Source organism: Crotalus tigris, unplaced genomic scaffold, assembly GCF_016545835.1.
Source record: "Crotalus tigris isolate CLP2741 ecotype Arizona unplaced genomic scaffold, ASM1654583v1 scf7180000024450.1299024, whole genome shotgun sequence".
Classification (NCBI taxonomy): Eukaryota; Metazoa; Chordata; class Lepidosauria; order Squamata; family Viperidae; genus Crotalus; species Crotalus tigris.
Window position 1 is genome coordinate 413079 of NW_024100619.1, and position 16805 is coordinate 429883.

General features: G+C 39.5%; 1 protein-coding gene across 3 annotated transcripts in view; it reads left to right on the forward strand.

The window, feature by feature from the left end:
- The window catches only part of DUSP8 (dual specificity phosphatase 8), a 105740-nt gene that overhangs the window by 27938 nt on the left and 60997 nt on the right, over window positions 1–16805 (forward strand). For all 3 annotated transcript variants that reach the window (XM_039332134.1, XM_039332136.1, XM_039332135.1), the window contains exon 3: window positions 16622–16760. In XM_039332134.1, coding sequence (XP_039188068.1) covers window positions 16622–16760 — 139 coding nt within the window. The remainder of the gene's footprint in view (window positions 1–16621; window positions 16761–16805) is intronic.

Consider the following 16805-nt stretch of genomic DNA (forward strand, 5'->3'; position numbering starts at 1 on the left):
TTATTTATTTATTTTATGAGACTTATATACCGCTTTAAGTGCAAGCACTCTCTAAGCGGTGTACACTAGTAAGCAATGTATATATATATATATATATATTTACATTGCCCCCAACAATCTGGGTCCTCATTTTATCTACCCCGGAAGGATGGAAGGCTGAGTCAACCTTGAGCTGGTGAGATTTGAACCACTGACCTGCTGAACAGTCAGCTAAAGTGGCCTGCAGTACTGCACTCTAACTGCTGCGCCACCTCGGCTCCCAGGATCCCAGGAAACTCTGCATTTGAAATATAAGTGTGGCAAGGTGCTTTGAAGTAGGCAGAGATATATCCTTGGTGCTTCTTTGGCTCCAAAGACATATTTCCCTTTGTGAACCCAAGACCTTTTATAAGGATTTGTGAACACAGGCATGGCATGTGTGCTCAGGCCTACTTCAAATCAACTTTTTTGGTTTGGATCAGAAGTGTAGCATTTATTAGGCTGCTTTTAGTTCTTCTAAATAGATCTCTGTTCCAGTAGTTGCTACAGTTCTGAAATTTCCATAGCTCTGTTCTATAGTGAAATTATGCTTGGTTGTCTATGTTTCATAACATGGTTGGTTACATGGTAGAAGAAAAAGAATGGGACATGGTTTTAAAAGAAGTCAAGGGGTGGAGTGGGGAAGGTTGTGTTTCAAGGAAATTTCAGCCTGGAATTTCTTTCCAAATGAGCACAGCACACACTTGGCAGTAGATCCCATTCAGTTCAGTTGCATTTCATCACAAGGTAAGCCTGTAATGGACTAGAGGCTTAATTATCACTCCTTGATACCACATGTTCTCATTTACTTTAACCACAGTTCAATTTGAAGCACTTAAGCAGGTTTCTATCATGTTATCCAGATGCCAGGAAAAAGCTTCATCTTTTCCTTGTCTCTATATCAGAAAAAACACCTTTGTGAGGCATGCTTTTCTTTTTCTTTTTAGTACCTAGCTTTTAAATCTTTGCCTATGCCCTTCCCAGTAAAATTAGCAAAGAGCAAGGTGCTTATTAGCAAAAAGCAAGGTCTACATAGTAGACCTGGCTTTTCTTTAGAAGAAGCCAGCTAGTTTTTAAAATTCAGCAGCCATCTTTTTCCAGCAGTTGCATTGTTTTTTAGCATTTCTTCTTCCTTTCCCTCCCCCAATTTTTATTCTTTTGTAGCAAAGGAGGGTAATTCAAGCGATTAATCAAATGCTGGGCCCAGCTGGAACCATCTGTAGGGTTTTCGTCTTCCCCTCCCCCTAAATGTATGCATATGGTTTATTGAATTTGGCTAGCACTGACATCACCCTTGCCTGAATCTTTGTATGTGAGGAAAATATCCTTTGCCTTCTGTCTATTATAATCATTCAATTATTCTTGAATGTTTTTCTTTAGCCACTGATAACACTGGAGAACAGAAGAACACAATGCGTTTTTAGTGATCTCTCTGGGTGAGCATGTATATGTCAATGTTGAATTCTCAGAGAGGTTTTTGGCTTAGAGCCCTTTATTAATGTTTTCCAAATAGAAAGAAGCTAGATAAATTTGTGGTACAGTTAGGGAATCATGAAATAGGTAAGAAGCCACTTCTAAATGGACATTGCTGAGTCATCCTGAAAAACATTTTTTCCTTCCTTCCTTCCTTCCTTCCTTCCTTCCTTCCTTCCTTCCTTCCTTCCTTCCTTCCTTCCTTCCTCCTTCCCTCCCTCCCTCCCTCCCTCCCTCCTGTAATATTATGGATATAACATTGGGCTTTAGATAAATAGATGGGAGAGCTGTGCAGCGCTCCAGTTCTGAAATGAAAGAGCACATATGGGCACATCTGCTGTACCTGGCAAATTATTAAAGACACCTTTGTCTTTTCCTGGGATTATATGATTATATTTGAGTTAAAAATACTTTTGTGCTAAAGTCTTACTGTACTGTTGATAGTACATGATAAAGGGTGTTACAAATCATTGGATACAAAAATATAAGAAAAAAAATGTGTTGTGGTAGGTGTTCTCAGATTTTGGTTTCCAGAGTGAACAATCCATCAGTCTAAAAAAATGATGACTGGAGTCCTTGGTGCTCTTGCAGGTGTTTCATTGGCCAACCAGTAACATCACCATTACGCAACTAGTAATTTCATCAGCATTGATGATTTTATTTATTTGTTCCTTTATTATCTTTCTTATTTAAATTTATTTAATATATCGCCCATCTCACTACTGATGATATCTAGTTGGGTAATGAAGTATCTGCAAGCCACAACAAAACTCAGATGTCATTAAGGAGTCCACAGTTCAATTCTGAGCTACATATATTCTCTTCTATGGGAAATGATGTACATATCTGGGCTCACAATCTTGCTAGTTATGCATGTCAGATATTAATAGATTCTCCTTCAAGTCAAACTTAAGTCTGGATCACTGCGTACACACATCCCAGTAACATTCTTGGCAGCACTGTAACTTTTTTTAGGGGGAGTGTAACTTTTTTTTTTTTTTTTTGGCAACTGCCTGGACAATTCCTTGACGTTTTCTTTGCAAGATTTTGAGAGTGGTTTGCTATTCTGCTTTGTAGGGCTGAGAGAGAGTGACTTGCCCAAGATGCAATTTACTTCTCTTTGTACCTAAGGTGGACAAACTCATGGGCTCTTCGTTTCTGGCCTGGTGTTTTCACCACTATACAAACTGGCTTTCAGGTTTTCTATTGGGATTTTCTTTTGTGACTTCAAGCTGAGCCTAAAGCCCAATATCTCTCCTATCTATTAATCAGGTCCAAAGCTGCTTAACTTCTGGATCCAGGTAAAGATGGTCTGTTCTGCCACATGCTGAGACCCAGTTGGTGATACTTGTGCCAAAAAGGAATCTTAATGATCCCTTTTCTCTTAGGATGTTTTTTTTTTTTTTTTGTTCTACCATGTCTTTTCATTTTAACTTCCAGCTGCTTTTGAGCCCCATATGGCTTTTTAATCATTTAATTGATACTCCTGTTTTGTACATTTTAAAATTCTACCCTACACAAAACGGAGTAAAACAAGAAAAAACCCATACAAATCTCTAAAGATAATGAATATGAATATGAATATCATGTTGTGCAGTTAAATAATAAACACTCAAGCCAGTTGAATAGGGAATTAAGCATACAAGCAAATATATTTCTAAATAGTCTCCCAGCAGGTTCTTCAAAATATTGCACAATTGATAGAAAATGGGTGTCCTTCCAAGTTTACAGTGCCTATTTCTTTCAAATGATAAAAGAACTTAATATTTATTCCTATTGCTAATTTCCATACTTGCTTTCTGAGATTCCCCTTATATCTCTGTAGATATTAGCAGGCAAGATTGAAAAAATCAGATTTATGAAGAAGATGCTAAACCAGGAGATTTATTTATTTATTCCTTTTTATTTCTCTCCCCACTCCCACCTCCATCTACCCTCAGGTTTCATATTACCTTTTTTAAGGTGAAAACTGTTCATTGCTTCCTATGAAGAGACCAACAATCAGGTTATTGGATATTCTGTTGAAGTGATTAGAAATTTATGACAAAATAGATTGAGACCTCCCCCCTTCTTTGTGACAGCCCCTTAGATATTGGAACATTGCTATCATGTCACTCCTAGTCCTTCTTTACATTAAATTAGACAAACCCAATTCCTGCAACCGGTCTTCATATGTTTTAGCCTCCAGTGCCCTAATCATCTTCATTGCTCTCTGCACTCTTTTTAGAGTCTCAGCATCTTTTTTACATCGTGGTGACCAAAACTGGTTGCAGAATTCCAAGTGTGGCCTTACCAAGGCGTTATAAAGTGGTAGTAACACTTCACGTGATCTTGATTCTATCCTTCTGTTAATGCAGCCTAGCACTGCATTGGTCTTTTTGGCAGCTGTAGCACACTGCTGGCTTATATTTAAGTGATTGTCCACTAGGACTCCGAGGTCCCTCTCACAGTTACTACTATTGAGCAAGGTACCACCTATTCTGTACCTGTGCATTTGTTTTTTCTTGCCTAAATGTAGAATCTTACTTTTCTCATTATTGAATTTCATTGTGTTAGATAGGGCCCAATGGCATAATTTATCTGCAAAAATAAATTAGGTTCTCTAATTCAGAGACTATTGCAATTTTGAGATTTGAACCCCAGACATTCAAATCCATGTATCTCATCATCTCTCTTGAAAAGTTAAATATGAGCAATAAAATATTTCTGCAATGAGTTCATTTCTGGATTCTCTAATTTTATCACTCCATCCCACATATTTTGAAGATGATCGGTATTGCAGGTCAGTCACAGCATGACTCTGTGCTCTATTTATATAGTGCTTCCCAATCTGTGGTCTCTACAGGTATTAGAAATCACTTCTGATGCAGCAGTCAAAATAAAAATAATTTCAAAGATGCCCCAAATGTTAGGAAATTGCTAACTCTCGCAGTATTTTCAATTTGTTTTGAAAGATGATTTCTCAAGATTTTGGCTATTTACATTTTGGATGTTACCTACGATGATTCCTAATAGTTTTCAGTCCTAATGTGAAGATACATACAAAGGAAAAGTTACGAATCGCTGAATGATTAGCTTATTTAGATAATTACAAGCAAACAAGAAAGCCTGCAATCAGTTCTGCCTCTGATCTCTTTTAAGGAAGAGAAAGAATCCTGTGGGCAACCTCAAACCCAGAATCGTAAACACAGAGATCCATGTCTACTCAGCATCAATAAGATTAGTAAGCTTAATGGTCTATCTGTTAGTAAATGTATTGTAACATATTCATGAGAAAATAAAAAAGATCCATCTGAGGACAGTGAACCAAAAGAGATCCAGGAACAGGAGTTAATGCATGCTGTATAAAGATTTACTTTTTAAAGCACTTACTATACAGCTGCTAGCCAAGATTATGTACAGCTGTTTAAGAGAAAAAGTTGATTTGCGTGCAGTGTTCTAAGTCATACAAGGAGTTCAGAGATAGACCATGCTCTTTTCTTTAGATATCCTCAAGTGTAGAGAAAGCCAAGGGACCATGGAAGCTAAGGATTGACTAATCCTCAGATTGTCAATGACATTTGATGGTATTGGTATTTTGCAAGAGATAGTATTATTTTACTTTAATAAATAAGTTGTGGGGACAAAATAAAAAAAATACTTTTTTCCAAGTATTGCTTTCTGCATTCTATTTTACCTTTACGGTAGGGTTTTCCAGAATCTTGGATTGGAGGCACTTTAGGAATTTTCAGGGTGTTGTTATTATTCCCACAGAATGATATATCTTGCGGTAGATGTGATAAGTTGCAAAACAGAGTATTGCTCTTTGTTATCCTCTCTAGTTACTAGGACATTCTTTATGACTTCAGCTACCTGGCCCTTTCTTTTGTACAGGTAGATACACTTCTGAGCAAAAAACTAGGCTGTGGTCACCCATCCCATTTATTTTATAAAAATATCTTGAAGAATTATATCCAGACAAATTCTTCTAGATTAGAGGGTAAGCATTGTTTTTATGACCAGATATTACCAATTCTATTTTTTAATAGATTTATTGTTCTGTGTTGTTAAATTTTACAGTCCAAGATAAGTACTAATAAAATGGAGCCTGCATTTCATTTTGCTACTGAATTTCAATGGCGCGATCTTTCCTGGAAGCAACAAGAATGGGGGTTGGGAAGATTGCATACGGGTCATAGATTGTCTGCCTGTTACAAATTAAGATGGTATGAGAGGCTTGTTTTGCTTTGTCAGCTGTCTCTGTTTTTATAAATGTTAAAATGACTGAATAAAAAATAAAGTCGGTTTGGGCAGATAATTGGCAAGGGCGGAATTAAAATCAGGATGCCCATAGGCATCATGCTTCTCATATATATCGTAAGACATGTATCCATGGAGCATAAATAGGCCTTCTTCTTCCTCTTCTCTTTATGTTGGACATCTTGTTTGAAGTACGAAAGGAGTAATTAAGTCTGTTCATTAATTTTTATCCTCCTCTTAAACTTGTGGCTACAGAGTCATTTCTTTGTATGCTGGTGAGAGGGGAGAGTCTTCATGAGATAGTTCAAGAAGCATATTTGTTGGAATCATGAGCCTTGGGTATTAAAAAATCTGGTGGTCTCTCCAGATTTTGCTCAAGTTGAGCTCTATCTCTTTTAAATTACCTTGACTTCTAATTACCTTGAATTGTAGTTGTGCATCGCATAGAAGTAAATTAACAGTGTGTGTTGGATTCCACATCAACCATGACTTTGACATTGTCTGTTCCATTCCCATCAACACTTGCATCTTGCTGCACACGGAAGGCAATATGTCTTCAACTATACATATGAAAATATTCTTCCTACAGATTGTCCCCTGGGATGCATGACTATCTTTAGAGATAGCTTCATTTGGATGATGTTGATAGAAGGGCTTTGGTAAGGTCAGTGCCATCTGAAAGCGTTCATGGGGACATGTTACTCCACTGAGATTCCTGATTCTACAAAATTCAGGAAGGCAGCAGCTCTCTTATTACACAACTTCATTATATTGTATAGCCATCGGTCTTGCCCTTCATTGTTGGGGCTATTTAGCAAACAACCCAAATACACTGAAAATAAGGGTTGAGCTTTTCTTTTGTCACCAATGATGCTTCTTCAGCTTCTCTTGGAAGGAGAAAGGACATGTGAAGGGCACTAGCAAAGTAATTCAGTCTTGTGCTGTTACATGAAGCCTTCTAGTTATAACAGGGGAGGAGTTAGAGGTGAGTGGAACTGTTGCTGAATAGCAGATGGCAGGAAGGGTGACATCATAGGCACAATTGTCCTACCCCATTATTCTTCCTGACAGGCCCCTACCCTCCTTTATTGTTTCCTGTGGACATAATTGGAAGCTTGGTAAGGGGAAAGAAAAGCTTGCCAGAATTCCTAAAAAAAAGTCCTCCCTTTTGAGTAAATTGTTACTTAGTAGTCATCAGATTCAGATTATTTCTAGAGCAGTATAGTAGATAATGATCGGAAAGAAGCAAGCCCGCCTTCTGACTCGTGATTTGAGAGAACGGCACTTAAAGAAAAGGGAGAGGGGAGAGGAGAAAAATTTATGCACGCTCTGTAAAATGCGAAATGGGAAGAAGCTTGTATAAATGGGTTTTGCATATGGTTACCATTCTAGAGCAGGTGTTCACTGGGGACTTATAGGAGACTGGAAAACTGCTTCTGCTTTTCAGTCATTGCATGAAAGTGCTAGGGAAAGTAACTCAGAAGGTGAGGTTGAAGCGTAACCTGTTTGCGGATGATATTCTATTCCACTTGGCATTGCAGTCTATCTGTCTAGAAGAGACCATGGAACCCAAACCTTTGGATTGTTTTATTTTTTTACCTGAGTAGATGAAGACAAATAAATGGAGATTTAATCTCAGCCAGGGTTGAAATTTCACAGATAAGGAGGCTAAGTGTTCTTGATGGAGGTTTGTCCCTAATTTTGAATAGCTTTTCATTCCTCCTGAAGGCCTAAAAGGGCAGCTTGAGAGTCTGTTTGGACTCTGCACTATGTCTGCATTTCCTTGGCAGGCATTGATGATTGTGATAGCCAAGAGTCCTTTTTACCAGTTTATGCCAGATGCAGAATATCTGGAGAGGCTCCGCTGCTAAATACAGTCTTCATGGAGCTGCTTTTGAAGATGACTCATAAATTTCACTGAAGCAGAATAAAGCTTTTGATGATGGACTGATTTTGTGGCTCTATTCTACATAGTTGCATTGGTTCCCAGTGTGTTCCTCTGCCTTGTTTGAAGTGCTTGCATTTCTTAGACTGTTTGGAGCCAAGCAACTTGAAGAAAATTGTTTACCCAAGTCAACCTGCTCATTCTTTAAAATCTGTAACAGACGTTTTTCCATTTAGGGCTGCTTTTTTGGGGGGTCGGGGAGGGGAGTCAGTTTTTACTTCTGTCAGCTGCCTAGAAATCCCCTGCAGTTTTCTTGGCAAGATTTCAGAAGTGGTTTGCTATTGCCTCCTACCTAGAACTGAGAGAGAATGACTGACCTAAAGCTACCCAGATGACTTTGCGACTAAGGCAGGACTAGAACTCACAGTCTCCCAGTTTCTAATCTGATGCCTTAACCCACTATACAAAACTGGCACTCTCTTAACTGCTTGATTAAACAAGAGAGAAGAGAGAGAGAAGAGAAGAGAAGAGAAGAGAGAGAGAGAGAGAGAGAGAGAGAGAGAGAGAGAGAGAGAGAGAGAGAGAGACTTCTAGAGTCCCATATTTTTTGAATGCCTTGCTGCTTATCTTTGCTGGACCCCATCTTTACTAGTGACCCCATCACTACAGTTAATTGCCAGACTTTTTCCCTCAGCAAATTTGTCCAGGGATTCATTGGAACTGGTGCTTGTATTTTGGATAGTGTTTTGTACTGTCTTTATTTCTGGGTTTCATATTATTTCGTATTATTTGAGAGGCGCAGTGGCTCAGCAGCTTAAAGAGGCTGAGATTATCGGCCGGAGAAAGTCAGCTTCCTGCATTCCACCAGTTTGAGCCTTAGCACCACAGGATGGAGTGAGCTCCCGTCACTCACCTCGGCTTCTTCCGATGTAGTAGTTCGAAAGCATGCAAATGCCAATATCTAAATAGGTACCACTCTGGTGGGACTAATAGTGGAAGCAAGAAACCAACTGGTGCCAGACCAGTCTGAATGTGAGACAAAACCCAGAGGAGAAAAAAGCCCTGGATGACACTGACTCTCTTGCAGGCATGTCAAACACTTGGCCCATGGACCAGATGCGGCGCGCACAGGCCATGCCACTCCTGCCCCGCAAAGGCAAAACAAATCCCGATACATCACAATACAGCCCGCAATGCAATTGAGTTTGACACCCCTGCTCTTGCGAAACACCATTAGCTGCTTTGTACATGAAGCTAGTTACCCCCTGTGGTGCAACCTGGATAGCACACGCAAGCATGAACTGAATGAACTAGCAGTCTTAGGCAGCCAAACTACTACTCTGTATTAACACTGTAGATTTCTGGCTTTCATGTACTAATGCCATATACTAATTAAATAACTAACTAACTAAATAAATAAATGTTTTATTTCTTTTATTAGATGTCAACTGCCCAAAGGGGAGATTAATTTACTTACTTATACATTAACTGACATACATATTTTACATAATGCAAACATTAAGGTGTAGCTCTTTAATTTGCAAATTTCTAACTCAGAGGTTTCCTCTGTTTTAATTGAAAAGCCCTTCTCTCTCCTCCCCTCTCCCCCTTTTCTCTTCTTGGCTGTTTGATGAGGAAAGCTGAGTTGATAAAATGCTTGCTTCTCTCTGACTTTGGAATTGGCATTATAATGTTGCCAACACTGAAACCTTTGCATGGGACTAACTTAGGGAGTTTTCTGAATCTGGTATTCTTTCTCCTTGCTCTGGCTGCTTCTTCACTTAATCTTCCTTCCTGATTGGAGCCAGGGAGAAGAAAATATTCCCAGAAGAGAAGATAGTCTTTCTGCAAATTGTGGCAGATTTTACTAGGAGGAAAAAAGGCAAGCATTTTTAAAAAGAAAAAGAAAAGAAAAGAATTCACAGGGGGCCCAGGCCTCCTAGTGGCTTGTTTAGGGATCTCCTTCATTATGCCCAGAGCCATAACCCTCTGAGGGCAGAGAGTAAGGAAGGTAGCCTTAATACAAGAACTGTTACATAGGGAAAAGGGGGTAAAACATTTTTAGGCACTAAGAAATAAGAGACTATGCAGAAGAAGCTTGGGCAGATAGTAGTAGTAGTAATAGTAGTAGTAGTAGTAATAAAGTTGGAAGGGACCTTGGAGGTCATCTAGTCCAACCCTTTGCTCAGGCAGAAAACCCTATACCATTTCAGATAAATGGCTGTCCAGTTTCTTCTTAAAAACTTCCAGTGTTGGAGCATTCACCTCTTCTGGAGGCAGGCTGTTCCACTGGTTAATTGTTCTAACTGTCAGGAAGTTTCTCCTTAGTTCTAGGTTGCTTCTCTCCTTGATTAGTTTCCATTGGTTGCTTCTTGTCCTGCCTTCAGGCGCTTTGGAGAATAGCTTGACTCCCTCTTCTTTGTGGCAGCCCCTGAGATATTGGAACACTGCTATCATGTCACCCCTTGTCCTTCTCTTCATTAAACTAGACATACCCAATTCCAGCAGCCGTTCCTTATATGCTTTAGCCTCCAGTCTCCTAATCATCTTTGTTGCTCTTCTCTGTACTCTTTCTAGAGTCTCAACATCTTTTTTACATCGTGGTGACCAAAACTGGATGGAGTATTCCAAGTGTGGCCTTCCCAGGCATTGTAAAGTGGTATTAATACTTCACGTGATCTTGATTCTATCCCTCTGTTAATGCAGCCCAGCACTGTGTTGGCCTTTTTGGATAACTTACCTTAAGCAAGTGTGTGTTTCTTGCTAAATTCTTTATTATAACCAGGTACAGAGACATAGGATGAATAGATATTGCAATCCTATAGATTTCACTGACTTTTATTTTTGGCGCCGAATGAAAGTATTTAAGAAGAAAATATGATTAGTTTGTGTCTGCCTAATTTATAAAACTAGTTTCTACCCCAGCTTCAAACTATAATTGAAGGGGAAATTGAAACCTGGATGATTTGGGTGATATAGTTGGCTTGAGGGGACAGGCTTTTGAATATGAGGGGAAAATCCGAAAGAGATTGTACTTCATGAATGAGTGACATCATTGGTTCCCTTAGATGTGCAAACTCTTTTCTGTAATCCAAGCAAGTTCATTTTAAAGGACAGCCTTTTTTTTTTAAAGAACACTTTAAAAGATTTGTAGAGGCTATGATATTCCATTATCTGAAAGATCCTTGCCTTATATTTTCACAAAACAGGGACTATAAGAATTTGGTTATCTGCCTTTGCTGAGTACTTCTTGGAAGCTTTTGCTCAGGGTAAATAGATCCAGGGAAGGTTAAGGTCACCTGTAGTTTTCTCCAGCACAGCTTGTTATGTAATTGGTTGGTGTGGCAGGGAGGGGGGGGGAATGATGACACAGCTTTAATGGCACAGAGTCCACCCCCTCCTTTCCTTTCTTGAGAAATGTAATTCCTTTAATAGAAGCCATACAGAAATTTACCTGCCCAAGGGCTTCCTTAGGGTAGACATTTAGTAATCCTAATTTAACTAGTTATTCCAACAGCTGCCCCTTAAAACATATCCACACTTAACTGCTATATTTTCTATAGATAATGCCCTTTTATACTATGAAAAAGGTGGGAGGGAGAGGATGAACGTAGCTAGGACAGCCTTGCATTTACTTTCAGGAAAACGAAGACGCTGTATACTTAGAGAGAGGCTCACTCTAACTTTCTGCTCTTGTTCTCTGGGATGCCAATTGCTGCTGTTTCAAAAAGCAGAGAAGGAGTTGGAACCTTCTGTGTTGAAGTGGGGGGGGGCTATGCCAGTACAGGTAGTCCTTGACTTATACCATAATAGAGCCTGCCCATCACAATCATGAGTCGTAGAGGTTGTAAATTGGATCATCCACCTGACTGTCAGAAGTAAGTCTTCATCCTAGTTCATCCAAGCCGGGGATAAATAAGCAACATGGCGACTGCTTTGGGAAGAAGGTTACAGTTTATTGAAGAAGCAGAAAGATGGTCCTTGCAAGAAAGAGCAGAGGAGAGGAAAGAGGAGTTGAGCACATGGGCAATAGGTTTTTATACCCCCTCTAGCCTTGTTTGGCATGAACCTTGAGGCTATTTCTGAGTGTTTTTCTAGGCCTTGATATCTGTGGTTTAATCCTATTATCATATCCTGCTTCCCAGGTGATGGGGCTAATGACTCCTAGAGTTTGAGTGGAGCATGCAGATTTTCTCTTTGTCTTCTTGAGTGCTCTGGCTTCAACTTTCTGATGGTTTTACATCTGCATTTGTATGGGCTAGCTCTTGCTTGGGACAGAGAGATAGATTTGGGGCCAGGTTTAGTTTAGTTTAGGTTTAGTTTTCCTTTTGAGGAAAAATATATTTTTCTGCCCTTTTAATGTTTCCTTCTCTGGGCTAACTTCCCTCAATGACCGACCCAATTTTATGACTTTTTCTGCAGTGGTCGTTAAGCAAATTCTGTCATCATAAAGCGACGCCCACGGTTATTAAGAGGACACCGTGATCATTAAGCAAACTGGAGGTTCTCTTGGGGCTGGTTTTGTTGAACAGTGGAAATAAATACCAGGTTTTGGCAAACCCGTGATGAAACACAGTCACCTGACCATGGAACACTGCAAACAGCCATAAATTCGGGACCTGACATGCAATCACTTGACTGCAGGGGACATTGGATCTTCAGAACTGAGTCCTTAGTACCTCAGGGAGAGCTGTCATAAGTTGAGGACTACCTGTATTAGCCGTGGTCCTAGAACAGCAGCACAGAAATTGTAGGCAGTAATGAGGCAGTTAAACATTCCTCTTCCTTTCGGGAAAAGGTATGGGTCAGGTACTTTAAATGGGGAGGAGCTATTGAAGGATAGGCAGGGGGTGGATGGCAAAACTAGAGGCATCAAGAGACTTGCAGTGAGAAGAAGGAACTGCCAAGAATTCTCCAGCGAAGGAAGATTTGAAGTAGTAGAAGCATAATAGGAAGAAAGTGTATAAATACCTCAAAATCTTGTGCATTAGGTTACTGTTAACTCCTAATCAAGTGTTCACAACAGGTGTGATTTCTCCCATTTCTGGTTAAAGGAAAAGAGATCCTATTGAGCTGAAACATATTTAATTCATCCCCGCCCTCTCTTGCTATCCTTTGCCCTTCTGAACTCTGTCCAGGCAGGGCTGTGTTTATTCAGTGTAGGCTGCTTCTGCATTGCCAGAGCTTGTCTGGCATTTCTGCTGCCTGAAACCCTATAACTTTAATAAGATATAATGTGTGGCATGTATCTGCCGTTGCTCGGCAACTCTTCAATAATGCCCCAAACAAAGCTCTTGCCATGTGCAAGCAACTTTAATTCCTACTGTAGGATAATTCTGCTTCCGAGGCTGCTATTTCCTCCATAGCTTGCAGTCCTGTCGTGTTAGCTTGTTCTTTTACCCGTAGCAGTAGCAGGGTAGGCTGTGCATCAGTGACCCTTTTTTCTCAATCATACTGGAATCTAGGAACTGAGGGATTATTTCTTGCCCCTTTGAGTGTGTTTTTATAATGTTACATGGCCAAATGTGTACTTTTCAACAAACAACGGACAAATGATCATTTGCATAAATCCCTCTTGAAATGCTATAGTAACTCCTGCTCTGTTGCATAGGATTCCCACTGGTTTTAACATGCATGTCAGGAAACAGACATGAAACAATCATGTTCCTAAATGTGATGAAAAGCTCAGATTCTCAAGTTCAAAATGAAAATTTTGGATGAGAAGCAAAGTGTTCTTTTCTTCTTCAAGGAAAAAATAGTCCAGTTGCCTTTTGAAGAAAAACACGCCTTTGAGACAACTATGACCTGGATGACTGAGATATTTACAGATATTGACAATATTGCATGTTGTTAACATTTTCCAACAAGGGTATTTGTTCTGTAACTTCGGACTGAGAGTGCTAATGCCATATCAAATAAATGAAATAAATAAAATAAGAGTAATGCTTTCTGCTTCTTTTGGACTCTGATTTTATCCCTTCAGCACTGATAGCAAGATTTTATGTATATACATGCATGATTATACTTGTTTGGCAAGGACAAAACAGCTAGAAAACCTCTTTATTTTAGAAGCAGTTCTCTTCCTTTCAGTCACAATGCCCTCTGATCCTTCTGCTTCTTGATTTGATTCCTCTTGAGTTTTGGACATTATAAGTAAAAGCAAACACCTCTTTCCCCTGGAAATATTTAGTGAAATCTGACATGCCTGATAATTATTTCTGCAGTTCTCTTATAGTGGTTTGTTTTGACAGTCATAATTGAGAGTTAAATTAGCATCCCTGAAGTATCATGCTGTCAGGCAGACGTGAATCAATCGGAAGGGATATGTTGAAAGTTGCCAGGCAACTCCACATACTTAAACAGGTCCAGAGAACTCAAAACAATAAAATAGAATCTGTTTTTTTGTGTGGATTTACAAGTGGGTTTTGCCTGTTCTTCAGTGTTCAGAGAAAGGTATCTTAGTTGTTGAATTTGTTCAGGCTTGATTGACCTTTTCAAATGTCTGTCGCTTGGAATTGTAGAAAAATATACTGTTCCCCACTCCTTGGTTAATAAAATGCACTCAAAGGCCATCTTGGAAATGGTTGTGTCACATATGTTCCAGTAGAATTATTCCAAATGGATTATCATATTCTTACTCTGTGAAGATGCTCCTAGTGCCATTGCTAATTTATTTCACAATTTAGGATGCTGTAGCTATGTGCTAAATTTCCTTTTCTAGTGAGTAGCTTGATTAGAGGAACTTGCCATTGTAAACAGTACATATCCATATCAGCTTTATTTTGCTGCTCATTTTCAATACATTCATCAAGCTTCATTATGCAGACTAGCCTATTTAATCCTGTAAAGATGGCACATCTGATTTACTGTCTGAAATACATGTCTGTGTCTTAAGAGGAATGTGTTGCCAGCACCTGCACACTAATGGAATAAGCTTTCCCCTCAAACCTGAAGCGGTAAGTCAGCAGGCTGTAACTCTGACTATAATTAATCCATCATATATCCTATTCATACTCATGTTAATTGTGAATTCCACACTAAATACCCCATTCTTCCCCCCCTACCCCCTATTTCTATATATTGGGTACTGTACTAGTAGTACAGATGCAAAGGGTGGGGGGGAAGGATGAAGGGAAGAAGTTGCAGCTGTCTCTAGTTCTGCTTGTTGGAGTTTTTGAAGGTAAACATGTTTTCTTCTGCTTGCAACCTAGCAACTCCATGGCCATTGGGTAAATGAGATTGTAGCGTAAACTATTCTTATAGCCTGAGAATCTTTTGCATGGAAGCAGAGAATGCCACTAGGATCAGTTGTCCTGTATCAGGAAAGGGGTAAGGTGAAAACTACTTCAGCGTAAGGAAAATGGCTAAAATGATATTTCTGATTGTCTTCCCTAACTTTTGTACGAATCTCTGAGTGGACACTGCAATCAGGTGGTGTCCCTTCCTCTTTTGATGGGGTGATGAAGCATGTGAGATCAGAACCCAGGTGGTGATTTGTACACTTTTAGAATCATTAAAGAGAACTGCCCCATTAGAGTTTCCAGGGTGCAACTATAAATAAAGGTTCCAAATAATTTCAAGTCAAAATTGTTGAGGGCATAATTCAATCATTGTTGACTCTACCGCTTTTTTGGATATAAACACACTGAAAATTTCTGCGTGATGAAAATTATCTTGATTTTAAATTCCTCCCAGTATTGTTGTAGTCGTGGAACAATTTGGAAAGAGCTACTTGGGTTTTTTCCCCTTCCTTTATTTGCAGTTGGCTTCTTTCTCGCTCTGCTTTTCTGTAACCTTGCTTCATCACATCTGCCTTTCTCTGATAGCAGAATATTAGATGTGCTTTGCTCCAGAGGGCAGAAGGCCACCAGCTCGGAAGGACGGCGTATGCCGCTGATCAGCCTATTCAGTGAATGCACTGAGCCATGGCACCATGAGGATTTCATCAGCCTTTAATGTATTAACCTTTCATTAGGCACAACAACCTTTGCCTGTGCCTTGCTCTCTGCCTACACTATTCATCTCAATGCCTGGATATGCCATGCGCCTTGACATTATGAAGAATCCCCTTTTATCTCTACTTGGAGAACACTGGTATATTTGTGCAATTTTAGTGCTGGTGAATCCCCTATCTGCTCTTCTGTAGACATCAGTGCAAGGTACACACATGAGGCTGGCTCAGTTATTTTGTTTTAAAGAAATCTGCTAACCTCCTCCTCTTTTTCCCAGTCCCCTGGGGGGGGGGCTGTGCATTTTGAGTATATAGCATACCAAAAAGATCCTATACTGTAACATAATTGAGAAAGTAACTGATGCCCTGCCAGATGGCCAAGAATAGCATATTCTAATATGGGGAATGACCTGCAATCTAGAATGTGCAAGGTTTGTTTCTACTTTTGCTCTGAAAAAAGCTATTTAACAATCTGGATGAAGAATCCATCCATAAAGGAACACAACAGATAGATTCTTTACATAGATTTCAATTTGCATTCAAGGCTCTATATAAGTGCTAGAATAATTATGGTTTAACCACTTACTGTAATGGGTCTGGCCCAAGACATTTGCTACCTAAAAGTAACCAATTCTCCCTGCCCTTGCCAAAGGTACATAATATCCAGATCAATCCAGTTAAGTTAGTACCTCTGTTTTTAAACAATCTACAAATAACTCTTTCCCTGCAGTAAGAAGACAACAATAAACAAACAATGCTATTGTTTTTCATGGCATCCAGTTTCATTTTGCCTTTGTGATGGGAAGTAAAATTTGTCTTTCTTTCCCTCCTGTTCCCCTTTATGGGAGTCATCAGTAGACTAAAATAATTCTATTTTTAAACTTCTGGATTAGTTTTTAGATAATGAGATATCATAGGAATGTTATATGTCTGGAGAGGGATAGTGAAGACATTGTCATTATTTTTCATATGTGTTTGATAGCTCTGTACCAATTGCATGTTTTGAATACCATTTGCATCCTCTCACACATTTTCTTTTGATGCTACACTTGCAGGTAGAGGCAGAGAAACACCAAGATGTTGTGGTCTATGATCAGAGCACGAGGGATGTAAATGGGCTGGCAACCGATAGTTTCCTATCCATTCTTCTGGGCAAGCTGGATAGTTGCTTCCACAGTGTCTCCATCCTCACAGGTAAGATTTGGCAGCAGTTGGGTGGGTGGGTGGTCTAAAAGTTTT